Source organism: Aptenodytes patagonicus, chromosome 3, assembly GCF_965638725.1.
Source record: "Aptenodytes patagonicus chromosome 3, bAptPat1.pri.cur, whole genome shotgun sequence".
Classification (NCBI taxonomy): domain Eukaryota; kingdom Metazoa; phylum Chordata; class Aves; order Sphenisciformes; family Spheniscidae; genus Aptenodytes; species Aptenodytes patagonicus.
Window position 1 is genome coordinate 106,857,415 of NC_134951.1, and position 22,147 is coordinate 106,879,561.

At 39.8% G+C, this 22,147-nt stretch overlaps 1 protein-coding gene across 2 annotated transcripts in view; it reads right to left on the reverse strand.

Annotated features, from left to right (window-relative positions):
• The window catches only part of PTPN14 (protein tyrosine phosphatase non-receptor type 14), a 123,884-nt gene that overhangs the window by 34,103 nt on the left and 67,634 nt on the right, over nt 1-22,147 (reverse strand). For both annotated transcript variants that reach the window (XM_076334565.1, XM_076334566.1), the window contains exons 4-8: nt 11,323-11,420; nt 8,801-8,868; nt 5,862-5,932; nt 4,000-4,087; nt 1,415-1,503 (exon numbers count right to left, since the gene is read on the reverse strand). In XM_076334565.1, the coding sequence (XP_076190680.1) occupies nt 1,415-1,503; nt 4,000-4,087; nt 5,862-5,932; nt 8,801-8,868; nt 11,323-11,420 (414 nt within the window). The remainder of the gene's footprint in view (nt 1-1,414; nt 1,504-3,999; nt 4,088-5,861; nt 5,933-8,800; nt 8,869-11,322; nt 11,421-22,147) is intronic.

A 22,147-nucleotide genomic window follows, 5' to 3' on the forward strand; every position in this document is an offset into this window, starting at 1 on the left:
CACCAATTTGAAGACTCACAATAGAAGATACCTTAATGATAAACATTATACTAAACTGTGGCATTTTTTAACTGATTGATTTTAGCCACATGTGATAGAAATTTTTAAATTTTTTTTAATAGTGCCATTCCTCTCCAAATGCTGTTTCCAACTTTCCTCCAGTGCCAATTCTTCCTAAAGAAAGTTAAGTTGACAACATGGTTATGTAGGCTATGCATACCATGTTAATACTCTGGGTTTGTTTGCAATCTTTTTTTTTTTCCTTTTCCAAGTAATTGTCAGGTTACCCAAGATCAGTTATAATCTTCTTACAAATAGCTGACAGACATTTGCATACATTGCATGCAATCCATGGGGATGGAAAGGACTTGTTTGTTCTGTTTGCAGCATGCATTCCTCTTCATGTCACGGCAGGATGCTTGAAGTGCGTATTTCCAAAGAGTAAGGATCCCAGCACCAACTGTCACTTCTACATGTAAAGAAACTTCTTGCTTTTGTCACCTGGCACAGTTAAAGGATTATCTAATTTCTTCTCAAAATTAAATATGCAAAACATCAGCTATGTGGAAAAGACAGCCCTAACATTTTTGAAGATGACCACTGAAAGCCCTTTTAAGGCAAAAAACCCCCAACATTCCAGCTTAAGTCTGGTACGAGCCTTAGCTACTGACTAAAAATTAGTGCTCCTCATAAACCACAATTTTTTGGCTGCACAAATGTTCATATTCTAATCACAGGGACTAGTAAAAATCCACTTCAAGTTAACACTGACAGTAACAGAAATACCCACCAGAACAGTAGCGAAGAGGAATGAGTGAAACCCTAGCCTCCCTGGAATCATGGAGATTTCTAGCAGCATTTTCATACAGAACAAACTTTTATAAGAAGTAACAAAACCCACAGAAGAAAGTTAATGTGGAAAGGCTTAAGTGATTCTTAATAACCAAAATAAACAGCAGAACAAATAAACAAATGACACAGCCAGGATTTTCAAAAGTACAGAATGAGAAAGTTCAGCTTTTTTTTAGTGGGGCACCTAAATATGGCAACCAGATTTTCAGAAATGTTGAGTGCCTAGGCTGCCAGCCGTGAGGTTTAACAGATTTTCATTCAGAAGCATCAAAGAAGCAGACATAAAGGCAAGAAAAGAAAATGGATCAAAGCCTTGTAAGTAGAACAAGATACATGACAGGCAACTACGTCTTTCTTGCTGTCAAACCCATTCACAGACATCAGAAATTGTTCTTTATCACATCTCTTACAGCCAAGAGGCCAATCCTGAAAACAGCGAGGTGACTACTCCTTAGTTAGAGGATTGGCACTATTGAAGTCACATATGTAAGTAAGGAAAAAACCCCACACATGGAGCTCTGAAAAGAAACTCGCTTTAAATACAGAAGACCCTAGTTTTTACCTATAAATCACAGTTGTCCTTCCAATTCTGTTTTTTATGAAGATTCCCATGAAGAAAATACCGAGTTGTATGTCATTTCCGTGATTATCCTGCAGAGAAAGGATATATATTTAGTTTAATAAAGAAACTGGCCAATACATGCATATGAATGCATGCTGAACTACCAAACAGAAGCCCTTCTTCAGGATGAATGCAGGATTAACCCTTGACCAATCTAAATTTTGCTGCTTGATCAGACTCTGATTTTCATTATTTCAAAGCAGTTAGCACTTAACTGGATTCAGTCTGTTGATTAGTGAGAACAAAGGCTAAACAAGCCCAAGGTTCTCCTCTATCAAACAACACGCACACCACAAACTGGCATTCACTGTATAATACCCCACATTCCCTATCATTGTGATCATAGCTATCTAGAGCCCGTATGATTATCAAAAGCAATAGTCCTCTTTCACATTCACAGCATTTCTCCAGTCACTTGTTAAAACATGTTGAGATTTCAGAAAACCACACCTGGAGATGGAATCCCTCTCAAAAGCTATACTCTTCACGGTTCCTCCTTTAAGTACTCCGTGTAGAAGTTCATAGCATGTCACTCTGGACAGTACTTGTATCTCTATACAGATACATCCTCCATTGTTTTTCATTTGTTGGGTTAAATATTCATCTGCATGCACCACATAATGTCCGCTGTTCTTGCATTGTTTTTCAGAAGTTCTATTGTTTTTGTGCCTACCCATGTCTCCTTGCAGGCTCCTGTTTGAAAACCATGTGCTCCTGTTCCATTTTGCAATCAGCTGTTTTCTTAAAAAGGCTTTTTCTTTTTTGCTACAAAAGCTTAATGCTGTTGACAAAGAGGTTTTTCTACATTTATCAAAAAAACAACTGCCCCTCAGCTGCATATATAGTAATTGATTCACACTTTAAAGTGGTAAATAAAAATCATGCTAACACAGAGTGTGGTTAAAAAGAACTGCTAGAAGAAAGGATATGAGAGAAGTTAATGCACTACGCGTGAGCAAATTCTAGAAACCATCAGGCATCCCTGCATTTTAATAGATCAGATTAGAGCTGCTCTCCTGGCCTTGCTGTACTTGATCCCCAGAAGGCAACAATGGAGTATCTGCACCTGTTTCTAACTACTGACTACTAAGTGTTAGGCCTTTTGCAGACAAACGATGGATGCCAATTTTCAAGTCCCAGCCTACGCACTGATTCTCAGTGCCGCATACACCAGCATTCTTCCACATACACTACAAGTCAGCAGAGGTCCTACAGCTGACAGTCTTCAGTTTAGTCTGGTTAGAGGACTACACGTTCCCCTGCCTTGTCCCAGAGGCAGCTTTAGAAGGCAAAGAGATTGGGAAAATGTTGGGGAAAATGTATGTATTTGTACACATATACGTGTGTGTGTGTGTGTGTATACACACAAATATCTATATAGAAAGAAAGAGAAACATATTTCTAATAGCATTTTCTAACAGGAACAAAAGCGAAATCTTCCATTTTTCCCTTTGAATGCAGTTCTATTTGTCTATAAGGCCAGCACACTGCTCTTTGATACAAGGGTAACATCTTCCTGCAATTTTGCAGAGCACCCAGTCTACTGTTCATACTTATCTCACTAACATGCAATAATATCTACTGACAATTCCAACACAGAAATCCCTTGCAGCAGCATGCAGCATTAATACGAATTCATTTGAGGAAGATATTGATTTAATTCATTGGCAATAAACATTCCATAATTTTTGTTGTTGGGTAGGGGTTTTTTTTGCCATTCAGTTCCCCCACTTCAGGTCAATTTTGAGATTGGCCAAAGGGTCAATTTTGAATTCACCAGAAAGCTTTTTTGTTTGGTGTGGGGTTTTGTTTGTTTGTTTTGTTTTTAAATTCCAAGTCAACTTTAACTAGCAGAAAAACTGCTAGCAGTCCACCACTTATGGTGGCTGGGTTGGTTAGCAAAGAGAAATGGGTCATGTTGGTAACAGCAGCCTTCAGTTTCTCAGCACAACGTTATCACGGTGGCATATGCTCCATAAGGCCAGGCAGACCGTCCATGGCAGAACAGGGCTTCCAGCGAAGGGAAAGTGACTACAAATGCAAAATAAACCTCGAAACCTCCCCTCAGTTTTAAATGTGTGGAGGACCTGTGTGCACATGTAAGAAACGAAGGAAAGGTAAAGTTAATGCTTGGTAAAGAGCAACTCAGAAAGACATGAAAAGGTCTTATCTTCCTATCCTGTTAAAGAAGGCCAGAGCTGAGGTTCATTTGCCCCAGCCACTCTCCCTCAGACAGCACTCAAAAAAAAAGCAAGGAGCATCTCTGTTACCCAAGTGAGCAGGCCCTAGCACATAGCAACCTCTTCTGTGAAAAGGATTTTGGTGGAAGAAAAGTAACGCTACAGGCCTAAGATACCCTCATGCTGCAACGTCCGTTCAAACTACCAGCAGTCATTTCACCCTCCAGAACAGTGAAACAAGTCCTGCCTCTTTTGCACAAACACAACTTGCATGCGTTCCAAAGGTCGCTGCAGACTCCTGCATCGTTTGATTCAGAGGTTCTTTTAGAATATACACTAACATACCTTCACAGGGAAAATTTCCTGCCCAAACCCATCAAGGCGTTCCACTTCATTGATGTACATTAGCTCAGCTTCTGCTGCTGTAATGCCACTGCAATTAGAGTAACAAAAGGCAGTGAATGGTTCAATATTATCCGCACACAAAAAATATTAGGGAAAAAATGGGATATTCACAAACCACTTTAGAAGACACTTTGGAGATGCTGCCTAGAAATGCACAACATTTCAACATAATGTTGAAACTAACTTTCAACATTAGGATCATAATCAGCAAGGGGAGGAATTTTACTAAATGTTGTTAAGGTAAGGTACAAAGCAGAGTTCAAATTACAGGAGGAACAAACTGAACTGATCATATTGCTCAGTTTCTTCTGCACACATCAAATATTTTCCAGGCTTTATTAAAACATCAGGCCATTGCATCAGGTTGTGTCTAGTTCTGGATGGCCAATTTGAGCCATAGGGGTCCTAATTTGCATAAATAGTATACAAATCCACGGAAGTTGCTTAAAATGACTTAAAAGGGAAGACCTACATTTTCGTGTTGGCTGTTCAAAAACACAGGCGCTAAATCAAATATTGAGCAGATTCTCTTTCATAATAGAGAACAAACCACCTGAAAACTTTTACACGCGTGTCTACACATGCTGCTGCCACAGCTCAGGAATTCAGACAGATTTCAGTTCTCAAAAGCAGGTCAGAAGAGATCGCGGGTTGCTCCAAAAGAAGGCCACTATTAATGTTTCTCCTCTTTGCTCCTCCTTACCACAGCTTACAAACAGAAATATAGGAACCAGACAAATACTTGGGAGAAAGAGGGAGAGAAAGGAGGTGGAATGCGATCTATCTGCTGAAGTAAGGATAAGCATTTGTTCTTTGTGTTGCAGAAGTAGCACTAAAGAGCACAGCAGGGGAGGGAAATCTTTCCTTTCAAGTCTGTGAGTTAACCAAGATCACACAAGCAGCCCATGGCAGAGGGAGAACAACAGAACCAGGCCTGTTCATGGCCAGCTTGGAAGCCAACCCTTTGGTGGCATCAAAGGCCCAAGCTTGCATTGAAACTCAGACTGAGAATGGCCTTAGACTCAGAGATTGGTATTTGCCCCTTTACAACCATTTTCTATCATATAATGGGGAGTGCTGCACCCTTCACATAATACTCCTAGCATTTCATGTAATAAAGTTTTAAATGCAAATTCAAAATACAACACAACAGATTATTTCCAGTGACGTATAGGCACTGCCATTTTTCTAAGAACAGGACTCTGGAGGTTTGAATACTTCCACCACCAAAACACCTAGATGACACGAAAGAAGCCTGCTTACAAAGAAGGTATTTGTACTGAAGCACTAATACATACACTCCTAGCTCATTAACTAGTAACAGCATATTGTATCTTTTCCACAAGACTTAAAATCCAATTCCTGTTATTTTCATTTCCATTACATTGAGAGCGTGTGTATCCTCCTCTCTCTTGAATGAGAGAAAACCCTTGGACAGACCCTCGGACCATCCCTGATCAAGTCACAGGGTCTTTTACCGTCAGGATTTAAGTGAAACCGAGAAGATAAAGGAGTCTACTACATAGCGCAAGTAGTGTTACACATGCTCATTAAACCTTATGGTGCAAATGCTTGTTTATTTGGGATTAAGTTCCTCAGCCATTTTGTGTTCACAGTAGGCAGATAATCTTTTGCAACAGACTAACTAAAAATCCAACGAGACATAGCACAATAGTAACGTGAAGATAGGCTACTTTACCCCTGCCAGAAAAGCATGGGGAGAAAGGGAAGTCCTAGGAGGATGATGACAATAAATAAAAAAAAAAAACAACCCAAAACAAATCTTAACATGTCAAGCTCACCTGTGAGTTCGGTGCTCCTGAGCAACCTTTTGAGTCAGCTCCTCCAAGACAGCTTCATCCTGGGTCCAATCCTGTAAAAATATGAAGTAGCATCGAAAACTAGTCATCCAAAGAGAGAGACGACAAAATGCAAGACAGATATTACGAAGACAGATGTTTCAGGATTGTTTCCTGTTCATGCTCTTCCAGGTAGTTACAGAGAGAATACCTATCACCAACTGCATTGAAAATTCAGAGCACAGGATGCTGAAAATGTGCAAGGAGAACACGAGGGTCTGGGTTTTTTATATCTTTTTTGGGGGGAGAGTAAAAGGATACTGTTAAAATAGGGGTAAGGTGCTTATTATTCCAAAACAGAGAACAGAGTACAGAGCACAGATAAGGGATCTTTTCCTGGACAAGGACCAAACAAGTCTTTAAAAACACTTGGGAAGTCTACAAATTGATATATACCTTTTAAAATAGCCCAAAATAATGCATAGACAATGGAAAACGAAGTCATGGTTATTTTCTGTCCTGAGACCTACAGGTACTCTCTTCGCCATATTAAAAGGCATTGAAAGTTTTGCTACTTCTTCAAATATGTAATAAAACGTACTTTATGCTTGCAACACATTTCTGAGCAGAAATTTTTATCTTCTGCAAATTTAATAATGTGCGGTAGAAACAATTCTGAAATAATTGGGAGCAAGTTAATAAAGGAAGTCTGCTCATAAATTCAAGGCAAAAAAAAGGAAGCTGAAAAACTTTCTTGCAAAACCTCAAAGTTCTTATTTTTATTTTAAAAAGCCTTAAGGCTGCATGTAATGTACTTAAATACACTGCCTGTTTCTTGCTCAATGGGGCCCTCCCTCTGATATTTGCTTCTGCCACAGAAAAATGTGAAAGTGGTAGCACGCTAATGAAAAATGGCATGGTACATGCCTATGCACAGCTACACACCTGTGGGGTGTACTGTGTACATAACTTTGTTCTTTTCCCTGCTGAAGAAATGCCATTTGACACACATTGTAGCCTCACAAGATCAAACAGTACAAATGTAGCTGCCCCTCCCTCATTCACCAGCTCACTTCACTACTGAATTTATAGCAACGCTCTCGTTGGAGGCTCTTTCTATGCCCGAGATTCACTCAAATCCTCCCACTTGCTTCAGGACTAGTTTATATCTGCAGCACTTAGCAACTGTCACCGAACTTGCAGTGAAATATTTACTATTACATTACCCACTCTTCCCCAGAAGAGCAAAGACAAGTAGTTAAAGAAATGTCTAGAGAAACAGTTGATTTAAGAGTAGGCTTCTGAAGACTGTAGGAGGCAGACACTTTGCTGATTTTGTTAAATTTAGCAATAGTAGCATGGATGAAAGGCAAGATACCACAAAGAGAGCACATGCAAAACAGAAGAGAGCCGACCACAACACCATGTAGGCAGTTGACTCAAAAACAGAGGTTCTAGGAGACGGGCCCAAAGAGTAAACTGCTGAACCCCATTGAAATTAACCACCTGAAAGCTCATCTAGAGGCCTAAACCCTCTCCTAATTTTTTTCTGAATAGAAACATAATATCAGTATATTGAAAGAACTTTGCAGAAGTTCAATAATTTACAAAGTGACAGCTTGATGACACATTTCTCTGTCTATATTTGCAGCCATCTTCTGTCCCTCTTAGGCTATCATACACGACTCCATAAGCCATCAACTATACGCAAGATCATCAATTACTTATCAATAGATAAAGGCAGCCTACCAAAGAAATTCTGCTCCACTAAGTCAGGCTAACAGAAGTTTCTTAGTGAAAGGTCAATACTGAAGCCACATTCTAGCTATACAAGGCATATTCAGCGCTCTATACATTCATTAATTCCCTGCTTCCTGCTGACTCTTTTTCAGGTGGTATTGAACTCTGTCTACCAGCTCAAAATTGCACGTTCACTTCAAGACACTGTGCAGCTGTCACCTTTTTGGACTTGAGAATGGACTATCTACTGCAGTTCCTGTACAAAGAGCACCGGTAAATGGGATGAAATGCTTCTGGAAGTGCCTTTCTCAAGCCTTCAAGTTACAGTGAGATGAATCATTCTCCCTCTACTGCTCCACTAATTGCAGAGGGAAACCAGATGCCTTAACTTCTAGGCAGCTACACTCAGGGCATGGGAACCCCACCCCACTCCCAATTTTTTTTTTTCCAGTTAGAAAGAATTCCAAAGATCTTTTACATTTTATGAAGCTTACACTCAAGACTTGTGCTGATAGACTTGTTCATCTAAGATAAGGCCAGCCTTAACCTCAGCAGGCTTTTTTTTTTTCTCTAATCCATCCTCCCAGAGAGGCTCAATGTCACCGACTGCAAGTGCTCAGCATTTGTCACCAGAGTTTCTAACATCATTAGTGACCTAAAACACTTCCCTCAGCATTCGAATTATTTGCTAGTTTCCAATGTAAATTTAAAACTAATTTACAGCACAGTCCCTGGAGAACATTTTGACAAGACCTGATTCATGCTTCACTTCAGTCTAATAGTCAGTTAATGTAAATTCACATTCTTTTGAGGAAAGGCTGCATGATTTGTCCCGTGACACAACATTTACTACATCAGCAGCCCTCATATCCCCTTGTTAGGCCATGTTACTAATACTGCAGTACTGCTAATATACACCTTTTTAAATAGCTGCAAATTCTGTTTTGATTCAAAGAAGTACATTTCTTTTGTTGACACCTATTCCTAGTGGAGGCTTAACAGGAACTGAAAAAGGGCCACTTTTTCATAGCATATATTCATTCAGATACAATCAAGTATATTGCAGGTTTTGGGGAGCAAAGTTTATTTCCACCATTAATAGTTCAGCACTGGTGCTTTTACTCTGTTATCAACAAAGCCATCTCTGAGGCATGGAGAAATTTTTCATAAAAGACCACAAAAGAGGGGGATAAGGAACTCACCATAGGGAACAAGACATATTCTCGGAGGAAGTCATGAGATTCAAACTGATTATAGTCTCCAAAACCCGCTGGAAAAAACAACACAATTACTCATTTTAGCACTTTCCACACATGTTAAGACCACACTCAACCTTTGCACAGATGCTTAATTTCAAGTGGGTGAGCCCTCTCTGAAGCCACAACCCAGCACAAAGATTTCTGCTTGTACTTCAGCTTTTAACATGGGAGTCTGAAAATAATAGTGTTATTACTAGAGATCAAATAACAGCCAACAAGTAATTTCTCTCTTTTGATCCCTAATATTATGACCATTTGCCATGCTTAACCATCAGGAGTTTGTTTTTCTGTAGCCTTCATGAACTAATACCACCATCTAACGAGGCTGGGATTGCTCAGCGTCTTTAAAAATGGTGCACACTTTTGCTTCTCCAATGTTTCCAACCCTGACCAGGGGAAAAAAAAAAAATTAACCTACCTCTGCTACAATGCTACACAATTGTACAAAAGATGCTTAATTTTACAGCCTGGGAGGTTAAAAATCCACCAGCCAATTATATTAAAAATCATTAACAACCAACATGGTTTGAGGGGGGGAGGGAAGGTCTTATCCTCCTGTAGCCAATATAACAGTACAGGCACTGTGTCAGTTTAACTGACTGCCCCACACCTTTCCACTTGCTTTTCTACTACTTCTACATCTCTTTAAGAGGTACTCATCTTTGGACGTGAGGAAAAATTTCTTTACTGAAAGAGTGGTGAAACATTGGAACAGGCTGCCCAGGGAGGTGGTGGAGTCCCCATCCCTGGAGGTATTTAAAAGACGAGTAGATGAGGCACTTAGGGACATGGTTTAGTGGGTGGTGGTGTTGGGTCGACGGTTGGACTCGATGATCTTAGAGGTCTTTTCCAACCTCAATGATTCTATGATTCTATGATCTCCATGCTGACATCCACTCATATGTCAGGCTGAGGATTCTTGTCTAAATGTCCTTGAAACCGTGAAGTTTTGAAAGTGCTTCCTAAAGGCTAAACTACATTTAAAAAAAAAAAAAACAAAACAAAGCCCATATTTATCTCTCTCTTAAATACACAACAGCTTATATCAAAAGAGTATCTTGCCAGGAGGTTTTTATTTTATATTAATTGAACTGGATCAAACGCCATCTACAAGATCCTCATATTATAGAAGTTGGAAATTCCCACCATAAATCATATTAGCTAAACATTCTTTCAAAGCTTCTAGACAATTTCACGTATTGCAGGATGCCAAAAATGCAGTTTCATTTTGTTTTCACCTCTGAGTTATGTTTTAACATAAACAGAAAGAAATGAAAATGGACATGAAACAGAGTCTGTAAGTTTAAAAGAAATAAGTATTTCAAATATCTTCGGTTGCATCACATGCAAAGGACAAAGGGAGTAATGCAAGGTCAGGAATAAAGCGAACAAGATTAGGTGCAGCATTCTGATGCAATGGACTTTGAAACAGATTATGTAGAAAATTCAGAATAAAAGTGATTGCTTCAAATTGACTACAAAGACTGACTCACTCTCAAAGTTAGCAAAAAGCTCCAAAAACACAAGACCATTGAAACATATTCAGTATCTATTGAGCCCTAACTCACACACTGGGAAAACTTCATTTACTTAAATTGCAAGATTCAGTACGGAATCTTATACATATATATTCCTTTATTAATAAAACATTTCAAGATTTGACAGGAAACATTTTTTTCTTCAATTTTTAACCAAGAAATAAGATATTAAAACGGAATTTCTACTGTCCTAAGGAAGATCATATTAGCATCACTCTCCATTGAACTTTAATTTTCAAGAATCAGATCTACATTTTTTCTATTTATATATATACTTCCCCCTTCCCTCTCATCAGGGGGATGCCCAGAGCATGATTGCTGAAACTCTGCCTTAGGTTCTCATAGTCAGTCATGGATGGACTGAAACATACTTTCTCCTCTCCTCCTCAGGCTTCCTCCTCTGCCCATATACATTATGTGATCCCACTTTTATTGATGTCCTTAGGAGGCTCAGAATAAAAATCACATTGTAAGAAGTAGTTTATTATTAATTTATAACTCACGTAACAATTATGGTCATGTGTTCTTTCATACTTCAGATAGCACTATACAGCAAAACGAGTTTTTAATTAAAGGCAAAATTAAAGCTGCTGCTATGCTCTTTGATGCAATTGCATTTCAAGCCAGAGAACGTGAAGCAAATTCATTACTGCAAAGTATTCCGTGGTTGGGATTGTAAGAACTGGAGTTTTGTTCAGATTCACTAACATGGATTTTAGAAATAAGAAAGCTGAACACTGATGCGGTCCATCATTCCCTCCTCGAGGGTGTGAGTGTTTCACCAATGGCAGTCCACCTATGCACTTTTAAATCAATAGAAAACCCAGCTGTTGTGAGGAGGAGTCAGTTAGTTAGTGCCCAGTCAACATATAGAACAAACCAAAAAAGCCAATGTTGGAAAAGGGCTATCAGGTCATGTCACCTTACCTTGCACTGCCAAACCAGCTAGTCGAATTCCCTGCTCCAATGAAGAAAGTAATCGGCCATCAAGAACATCCTTTTTCACTTGTAGGTAATACTGATATCTACAAACAAAAAAAGAGCACAAATTAGAACATCTATATGTTTATACATTTTCTACAGAACAAAAGGCTGCTGAAAGCAAGAAAAACCCACCACAAACAGGTCAGGCAGTTAAACAGGAGCCTGTGCCTGGCTTCAGAATTTCCACATTACTGAAACAAATCAATATGATCCCTACATGTGCAGTGCTTCCAGGTGGATGAAAAGGAAAATAAAAAGTTCTAATTTGTGTTTCCTAGACCACATAGAAGAGGGACATCTGCTGGGATTACCTCCTCCACAAATTTTGCAGAGGTTACTGAAGACCATGCAATCACCAATACAAAAAGAGGCTGTTCCGTATTTCTTCTATTGTTTTTGCTCCAGTGTCACCATTTTGATAGAAGAAACAGAATTTTAGCAATATATTTTGGCCTACTGATATAACTTTAACTATGGCCTATATAAAAGTTTTTTTAAATTGGCATCTCATCTGTAAGGATGACTTCGACACACAAATCAAGCAAAACCAGCTTCAAATATCATGCACTTGCTGATCCACAGTAAATCACAAGACAAACTATGTTAGTTTTAACCGCAGCGACAGAACTCACACGTTTCACCTTACATCTGCAATAGACTAGATGAGGACAAACAAGAAGCTTTCCACAAAAAGCTTAACGAGTTACTGTCCCCATCCGTGCATCCCTCCCATCCACTGAACGGGACCAGACCCACAGCAGGGCTGGCCAGAGCAGCAGGGATACGTGCCAGTCCCTCCGGCATATCAGGTTAAAGTCCAGTGGAGACAGCTTCGTTAACAGGCCACAACTTCTTATTCTGCAGGCACCAATGCATGCTCCCTGGAGCTACCTGTGTGGCACGGGCGGTAAAACCAGGCAGGGGCAAGACAGGCAGCGGAAGAAATTACAGCCACAATTGCAAGGACACCGTATCGGCCACTGATGTGCCAATAATCAAATACAGTTGAGTTACAGCGATATAATGATCTCACGTCCATCAGCTTAAACTTCTGGTGCAGACATACGTAACCTGTCCCAACTGAAATGAAACAATTCCTTCTCAGCCAACATGCAACAACTCATCAGGTCTGAGCCCAAAGGTAGAGGTACTGTACCAGCGTAGCCACAGTTCATGCGTGCACTCAGCCTCATGCACCCAACCCCCGGACCTGATGATAGTAACTGATGCGCCTGGGTGACCCAAGTTAAGAAACCCCAAAAACCAACAAAGGGGTTTCTCAGGCTGTGACCAGACGTGCCGGTCTGGCTGCAGCTGAACCAGGTTAGGAGGTCACTGCTCCCTTCAGCTGCAAGCCTGCTCACCCCCCTAACACAAAGCGCATCCCCTCAAAATGGCGTGGATTTAAAAAATAATTGCTTGAGATAAACTGGGCTAGAAAGAAATGGTACACAAGCATGCTAGCCAGTCTCAGAGACTGCAACCTCTGCAAGGTGGACAGCAAAGAGCGGTCAGAAAGAGTGGGGGCAGTAAAATCCTAACTGGGCTCAGCTGCAACCAGCGCACCACATCTGACCTTACCTTTGAACATTTGGGAATAGCGAAGAAACTGTTCTGGTCTTGTTTTAATGATTTCAGACGTGTGTGTGTGTGTGTGTAAGTCACCTTCCCAGTACCAATGCAATTAACCTTTCCTTCTTGGAAAGGAGAACCACTGTAACCCATGTAACAGGGACTGCACTGCCTTAACTATACTCAAAAATGTTACCATTTAATTCTGTGCGGAGGCATTAGAAAATACCTACGTGCTTCAAAACCAGCATAACCCAAGCCATGCTTTGAGGGCTATTAATCAAATGCAGCATTTTACATTTTTCTTCAGTTAACTCTTCTCTCAGCAACATGAGATGCAATAACTTGCCACTAGACAGCACCAATGCTCTGACCAGACCCGTACTCTCAAGGCATCAGGGTGTTCAGAAGCTACAAGCACAGCAGGGCAGAGAAATCCTCTCAGAGAAGGCCTCTGCACATATTCTTCACATCTGAGAAGTTCCCTTCAGAATTCACAATTTCTGCGTGCGCTTAAAAGGTAATTGTTGGGTTACTGGTTTTAGGCTTCCTCTTCCCCTCTCTCCCCTACAAAAGGCAGAACATCATCTTCAAACAGGAAAAATATGATCTCATTTAAAATGCTTAGATTTGGCTTTCACACAGCCTAATGAAGATTAAAACTTCAGGGGATTTTGAAATTTGATTGAGAGAGACAGTGTAAAAAGCATACGGCTTCTCAGCTTGAGCCCTGTGCTTCAGCCCCAGGTTTCACACTTGCTCGGTCCAAGAGACAAATCAGCTTGTTTCCACTTCTTTGCAATGACTAAATCCCAATTCTGAAAATACGCACACTTTCATACAAGCTTGACATAAGCTGCTTTATCAAGTATGCAGGTGAGCAAGTGTTTGCTGAATCTGGTCTTTGAGACTTGTAATCCCAAAAGCAGGCTATTTATGTCAATGCTACATATACATGCATGAGTTACATATTCTAGTCTGACGGAACAAAAGTAAAATCCACATCTGCCATAAAGTTAGAGCTATTGTTAAAACAAACACAAAGTTAAGAGACTACATGGAAGTCAAAACAATGTAAAATCTTATAGTGACATCCTAGCTCTACAGAAGTCAAGAATGTCACCAGCTTTAGCGGAGCTATGATTCCAACCACAGTGCCCACAAAACTAAAGATAAACCATAGAAAGGATTATTTAGGTAAGCATCGTCAAAAATATGATGTCAATGCAGTTACTGTAGTACCAAATATTACAACTAAGACTTTCAAAAGAAACAGTGATGTGGGGTTTTAGTTGCTATTTTAGTTGCCAATACTTTAGAAAAATTGTCAGCACCCACTTTACAAGAAAGATGCCCATTTACAGGTGTTTCACCCTGATTGTCAGAAACAGGTCACATTTGAACATCTTAATAGGAATATTCTACAATATTATGGAACAGCATTGCATTTACTAACACTGTAGTAGAATAAAAGTTTAGGATTTATTATATATTGTAGATTGACATGCAGTAAGAGTTTAAAAGACATGTATAATTAGCTCTCTGACATTAACTAGTGTATCCATCAGGAAAAACCTCATGGAGAAAGTTGTCACCTTTCACAGGCAAACGTACTGCAAAGCAATCACCTGCTATGGCTCTGACACCTTTTTCAATGGAAGTGCCAAGATAAACTGAAGAAGACTGAGGCAGAAACCTATGGTCTGTACCAGCTTCATCTTTACCCCTGGACTGACAGTGACAAGGGTCACTCACCTAAGGTGTCCCCTGACATCTCCTTTCATTGTGGCCACATACGGCATGAACTGGGACATCTCCTTTCACAAGGCACGAACTGGAGTGGCTAATTCCACTGTCAAGAAAGAGGAGGAGCATACCCTGGAGGAAGCTCTGCTAGAAGGCTCCAATAGCTCTACCAGCCACAGATTCATGGCTCAGCCATGCTGCAAAACTGTGGTCAGGCTCTCTGCCCAGCCAAAGGAGAGGAGAAATTGGCCCATATTCTGCCAGAGATTTGAGGCTCCTCCATCTGAAATTATGTTAAATGCTGTTATTATGTCACTATGCTAGCTGAGACTGCTCTTTGTTCGGTTGGATTGCAAAAGTAGATCTATAATTTGAGGGAAATCAAACATTTTAAAAATGATTCCACTATAGATTCACTGAGGAAAGCTGTTCCAAAACAGCAGATAAAAACATGCATTTCATAAGCCTCCTATTAGGTGGTTTAGTTGGGAAAGCATATGGAAACTGAACAAAAGAGAAGTTTGCAATCTGCACCCCCAAATAATAAAAGGCAAAAAATTCAAAATTAAGACTTACAAAGCTTTAATCATAGAGCCATTCTGGCATACTAGGGGAGTGCAGGGCAGAAGAGACACCACCATAGCCAAGTGGACTGAGAGCTGAAATCTCTCACCTTCATTGCTCATTTTAGGTTAAACATTTTTAGCAGAGCCATTGTGTATTCAATATAATAAAGACTACTACAGTTTGCCAGCCTGTAGCTAATTCCAAGGGGAATGGGGGTAGACAAGTCTGAACAAAGCCATAATTATAAGGATATCATTTCCCACAACTCTATTTAGCCAACACAGAAAACATTAAAAGTATATTTGCATCTATTGCATCAAAAAGCACACTTTTTATAAAGTAAATAAGCTGCAACTGGACAACTATGAGACAACATCTGAACTCCAGAATCAACATCTGCATTTTAGCAATCCATACTACATCAGAGGGGAAAAAAAACCCCAAATAGTATTAGTAAGCAGGAGATAAGGGTACTGGTTTAAATTTAATTGCAACACCCAGATTCAGACTCGGCCACAGCTGCGTAAATGTAGAGAAACTCCATTTGCCCATACAATTCTGCATAGACCTCTCAAGATCAGGATTTGTGTTTGTTCTCCAATCACTTCAAAAAAAGAATGTGGGTGTTTTTATAGTGTCACTGAATTCACTGTACCCTTCCATCACCACTGTTTATCTGATGTATAACCTCTGTTGCTGTTTTATATGTGCAGAAAATAACTCAATTAATTTTACTGACTTCCATTCTCTTCAACAACCAATGCTTCAGATACCACAATCCACACAGAACCTGGCCTGATCAATACTGGAAGTAAGATCTTTGTAGAGAAATTAAAGGATGGTTTACAAAAGTAAGAATATGGGTTAGTTTTGCAGAGTAATGGCACTGGTGTTCTGCATCTTCACAATTTTCCTACTAGTGACTTCCACAAAGAACCACAAGGCAAACACTTCATTAATAGTTAATATTATCAGACCTGATAGCCTTAGTAATCAAGCAGCATCTAACTCTGCTAGGAAATGTACAAGAACAGAACAAAAAATGCTTATTGCCCCAGGGATTTACAATCTAAATATATATTTCATACACATACATATATCTATACGTTTATGCAAAAAGGTGACAGGATCGAGGTAATAAGGATTAATACTGTTTGAATGTTGTATTAGGATCAGTCTGGATTTTTGTTATTTTTCCCTGGTTTTACTTTCCTTCTCTGTATATCAGGGACAGGAAGGGTTTGGAATATACACATTATCTCTAGTGCAGCAGGAAACACTTTTAAAAAATTTTTTTTTTTTTTTTAATGAGTCAGTGTGTTTTTCTGGAAATTTCAAGCCAGTATGAATAAACACATTACAGTTTCAATACCAATAAATATTCACCTTGAGTGTATCTGAAAACACACAAAGCACTACAAAACATGTATTAGTTACCCATGAGGTACAATTCCTTTAAAATCGTTTCTAATGATGCAATTACTGGCATGACTAACTTTTTATAACTCATTAGGTACCTTTTTGGCGTCAAGCCTATCTATTGTATAACTGCATAGCTATGTAGTTTAACTTCTTCTCTGGAGGAGAACTGCTTTACCATTTCATATCTCCAAAATAAGAAGTCTTTAAGACTCAAAGGAGAAACAGATTAGCCCACAAGTGTTTTAGCTCAAGACCTTCAGCTCTTTTCCAACTTCAAAAAAAAAATTGCAATTAGAGTACAATATGATCTTCTAAAATTAGGAACACAATGAAAGTCTCACTGAATCACAACAACAGTCCAACTCAGCTCATTTGGGTTTATCTTAGTATGGTGATATACTTCTGAGCAGAGACGCTGCAATGTACACTTATGCAATAATCTGCCCACAGGGGAAGCAGTTTCTCTAGAACAGAGGCCTTTTATCATTTACTAAAATTATTTTAAGCATTAGCTTTGATATTGATGTGTCTATTGTTCATCTCACACCTTAAAATCTGCCATGATCTTGGCTTTGATACTATTTAGCAACAGGATTCCACCGATACCCATATGCTACGTTTTAAAGAGAAACCCATTTTTTATTTTAAACACAGGGTCTTTCATATTTTCTCAGCATTTGAGTTAGATGAGCCAATGACTCAGCTATTCAGTGGGCAATCAAAGGAACTAACTGATAATGACCAACAGGTTATCTTTATTTATTACATATTTGAGACAATCATAATAATACTTAACTCTTACTCGTTGCTTTTCTGAGAAAAACATGCTTTAAGTAGTATTAATGATCATTAGCCTAATTTTACAAATAGAGTACCTGAGGCACATGGCTGGTGAAGTTACTCATGTAAACTTGGGCAGGAAACCAAGGCAGATTTGGGAGATCCAGGTTTTGTTCCAAAGTCTGAATCCAGAGTACTACTTACTGGATGCTGCTTATTTCATGTGGGTCACTCAATACACTGCAACAAAACTGACTGCAAACTTGGACTGGATTTTATGGACTGGCAAGAAAGAAAGGCAGGCAGACAAGACTGGTCTTTTCAGATACAACGTTCAGTATATTGGCAAAGATGGTGTTATGATTTCTGGGCTTGAGCATGCCGAAACACATTTTAGATGCAAGGATTCAATCAGCACATCTTAATCTAAAGGCACTTTAAAAAAAAGAGGTACATACATTGATGATGTCATTGTCAGTAACACAGTGCTAAGGCCTTGTCTTTGCTCTTGTAAAAAACGTAGATGGTGTTGATAAACAGAACATCTCCAGCTCGCACCTCTGGAATTTCATCAACTTCTCTCCCAGCGAAACTCTGATGTTTTGCAGTACTAGACAATAGCCATTTATCTGGGATTTGTGGTAGAATATAAAAAGCAACAGCTGTGCTTCCACTACTAAAGAGTAATATTTTTGGAAGGGTATTATTGAGAACAAGTCTACCACACCCTGTCACAGACCTTCAGAAAGATCAGCAGATTTGCCAGAAAAGAAAAGGGAAGGAGGCGAAAGAGCCTTTGTCACACATGCAGGAGGAAATTCCTTCAGAAGCTCAAACTGTCGTAACAGTCTATAGGTAGGAACTCCTTGATCGTAACAACCTTATAAGGTAGGTCAAGGTTAGCTTCAGGTAACTGAGAAATGAGATTGTTCAAAAGCAGCATCCAACTGTCTACATCCTGGTTTCCTCCAGCAGCTGGATGGAAAACATGACTGAAACTAAAAATAAAATACATGGAAAGATTTGTGTCATTCCTTTTCCCCTTCCTAATGAGACAGAACAATGCTGGGTTAGCATCATTTTCACACGTAGGTCTGAAAAAGGAGGACAGATCAAAACAGTTCATATCACCTACTTCCACATTGCTCAATCTCTCTCTAAAAGCAACAGTTTATAGCTGAACGGGAGAAAAGGGGATTTGGCTAAAACAGGCTAATTTCACAGTGACGGTCACTTTCCATTTGTTTTGATATACAAATAATACACAGCCTCAATGGCTGGCTTGCTCTATGAGCTGCAATGAAGCACACAATGAAAGGTAAGCTACCACAGCTGACCAGTGAAGTTCCTACCAAAGACCAATGTCTTCCAGCTACACAGTCAACGCCTGGCTAAGGATACTAGAACAGGAAAACCTTTGCGCACCTAAAAACAGTCTGATGAGAATTTTGCACTGCTTAGTTGTTGTTTACCACCTCTATCTCAGCAGTTTACTACTGAAAGGTTGTTCATTCACATGCATTCCCCAAAAGACAGTCTATTAAAATTTCAGATCTCCGCCTCCACCAATTCTTTACACAGCTGGCAGATGATTTCAAATGTAAATGCAAAGTATGAGCATTTTAGGAGCAATAAGCTTTTTTTCTAGCGTGAATCAGTCAATGAAGTCAAATTTCTGCAGCAAAATTGAGCATTCAAAAAAGAATTGCAAACGGACATGGGACTGTTTAGGAAGGTAACACAGGCTTTATAACCTCTCACATATAAGCAGCTGCTTCCAGTATAGCCTGGCATCGAAGTGTTGCGGCTCTTTGGTGTCCAGTGTTAAATGGACGGCTAGTGAAACCCTTAGCAGTTAGACACGAGGTAACAGCATCACACGGCATTCTCACTGGCAGCAAAAGACTGAGCCTGGATTGTAAAGAAGTGCTCTGCGAGTGTTTTTCTTTTCCTGCCATTTCTGATGGGCCACAAGCACGGACATGCACCCAGGCCTTGTTGCGGCCTGCAGACATGACACAAGCCTTCCAAAACACGCACTCCTTCTGCGAGAGGCTTAGCCAGCAGATGCAGCTTTACAGTATCCACCAATTTCTCTATATTTAAAAAGGAACCCCCCAACCACAACAGGTCCATCCTCTGTACTTGTACTTTTTGTTAGGAGCGTATTATACTTTTTGGATACTCCAAGTAAACCCACAAACACAAAGTTAAACCTTAAATAAAAGGGCCAGTAATGGCATGCTTTAGCAAGAAAGGAAGGCATGCCACAACCTGATCCTGATTTTCTGCCCTTGAACTCTTGAATTAATTATAACAAATTACAGGGAGCCCCACTACAATTTATAAGCACAATAAACTCCCTTACAACCACCTATAATTTTATCAGAGTTAATCCAAATACCTAAAGAATTATACAGCACAAAACTCCAACATGCCTTTTAGAGTAAAAACAAAAATGGGGGAAGCCATATTCTCTTGTCTTCCGAGCCCTCTCTCTCAGCAAAGGCCACGCTTGGTCTCTGCAAGCTGGAGTCCAGCAAAGCCAGACCCTGGTGACACCACCGTAGCATTCATCCTTAGAAAGGCCGGAGTGGGATTGCAAAAGTAAAGCTAAACAATCAAAACCATATAACGCGAAGAAATCTGTATTTTAGCGTTTTCAGCTGAAAAACAACATTCAGTGCAAGCATAAATATTACACAGAAACACTAGAATAAAACATTTGGGAATGAAGAGTTTGTTAGCCACGCGTCTTTGAAAAAAGCCATGTATCTATCTGGTTTGGGTTTTAAGCACATGCTAAAAGTGTTATTGTTCAACATGGCAGTCCGATTGACTTCAGACTACTCACACAGCTAAGCTTAAATACATGCTCAACTATGCACTCATGTCTCCTGAACTGAGCAAAACACTTGCATTTGGCTACAGAGATCCAAAGGTTACAATATAGAAGACTATTTTTTTCTTATTAGCTTCACTTTCTTTTTTGATCATAAAAAAAAAAAAAGTAGAACTGAGTCAGGTAGGTGAATTGCAGCAACGCCACATACTGCTTTTCATCCATACATCTTAAATGCTGTAGAGGAAGATCAGCATTCTCATTCTCCCACCCTATCGCCAAAAAAACCCAAAAAAATTCACAGTGAGAAAACAGTGGCCTGAGAAAGGATGCAACTTCCCATAACGGTGGTAACACTGGAACTAAACCCAGATCACCTCTTCATCAGTAGGGTCCACAGGTCAAATGGATATCAAAGCCTATGAGAAAAATCCCTCTTACTAAACTTCCTTCAGCTTTTTTCTGCAGTCTGCAAGAAAAAAAAAAAAAAACCAGTACTCAACAGGGGGTTTTTTTGAGTGCAAATCCACAAGGTCTCACACAACTGCTGCCTCCACCTTCACCTTCCTACTAACGCAGTCTCCCCCATTTCCATACAGGGTCCCAGGGCTCTTTCTCCTCACCCTGGGCTGTGTGTGCCAGAGGCAGCTATTGCTCTGGTGCGGGACTCTGTGAGTTGCCAGGGCTTTTGCGTGCAAAGCCACCGTCTGGCTCAACAGCAAAATCAGAGGGACAACAGTGCAGAGTACCACTTTGTATCACTTTGCAGAGCAGTTCTGCTAGCCATCAACCCTCCTTTGCTGCATGACACAAAACATGGGCTCCAACTACGAATAGGAGCTCCAACCACATATAGGCTCCACCTATATATAGGTGCTCAATAATATGATATGGCACGCAGCCTACGTGTTATTTCGCACTTAATTAGTCACATCCTCAAAACATCGGGTCCCACGCACAGAGAGCAAGTCACGCCTCCAAATTCTTAGATGGCATACAAGTAATGGCAGCTGTGAAGATCCATCCTCACAAAGATGCAAAAATGAAAAGATGAGCCATGGCTATGTATGCTGAAGACTACTAAACCTCACGGGGAAGAGGAGCACAAAAAACCCTGTTGGTCTTTCCTGATTCGGAACCAGGGAAGGTTTCAGCAAAAATGAGATTAGACCCCAAAAAGTTAATAATAGCTTAGATTTACTTCCTTCACTCATATGTGTTGACTCAGTTCAAAATACGCTGTTCCCTGCCCTGAAAAGAAAACGCAGCTAACCTTCAAGCTGTCTCCACTGTGGGAAAAAGGTGGTTTAAGTTACATATGGAAGCAATATGAGTCAACAGTTTGAAAATTCTCCTGGTAGCCAGCCAGATTAATGGCCAAGCAGGTTAGAATATCATGCTAAAAAAATGTGGTGAGTTAACTAGAACATATGTATACTCTAGCTCATACTCTGCAACACTGAAAATAAATAGATAACTCTTTTTAAAAATCGGGCTAAGTACAGGCATAACTCTAAACTATTCTTTGGACACAAAACAAATGTGAAGAGTTCTGATTGCCCTGTGCTCCCCCCCCTCCATTATGCCAGTTGGAGTAACAAAACATATTGTATATAGCCCATAAACCCTGTCTCATTTTTCAATATGTATTTTAAATATTCTCCTCCAGTAGGGCTCTAAACTCTGGAATGACATAAGTCCACCAGCCTTTTCTGGTTAAATGCACAATGTGCACTGCTGCGCACTGATGAAAAAGTTGAACAGAGTAAACACATATACCAGTGAACAACCAGTATGCATATGTAAGCATCCAGAAGCACATCACAAAATGATTGGTTT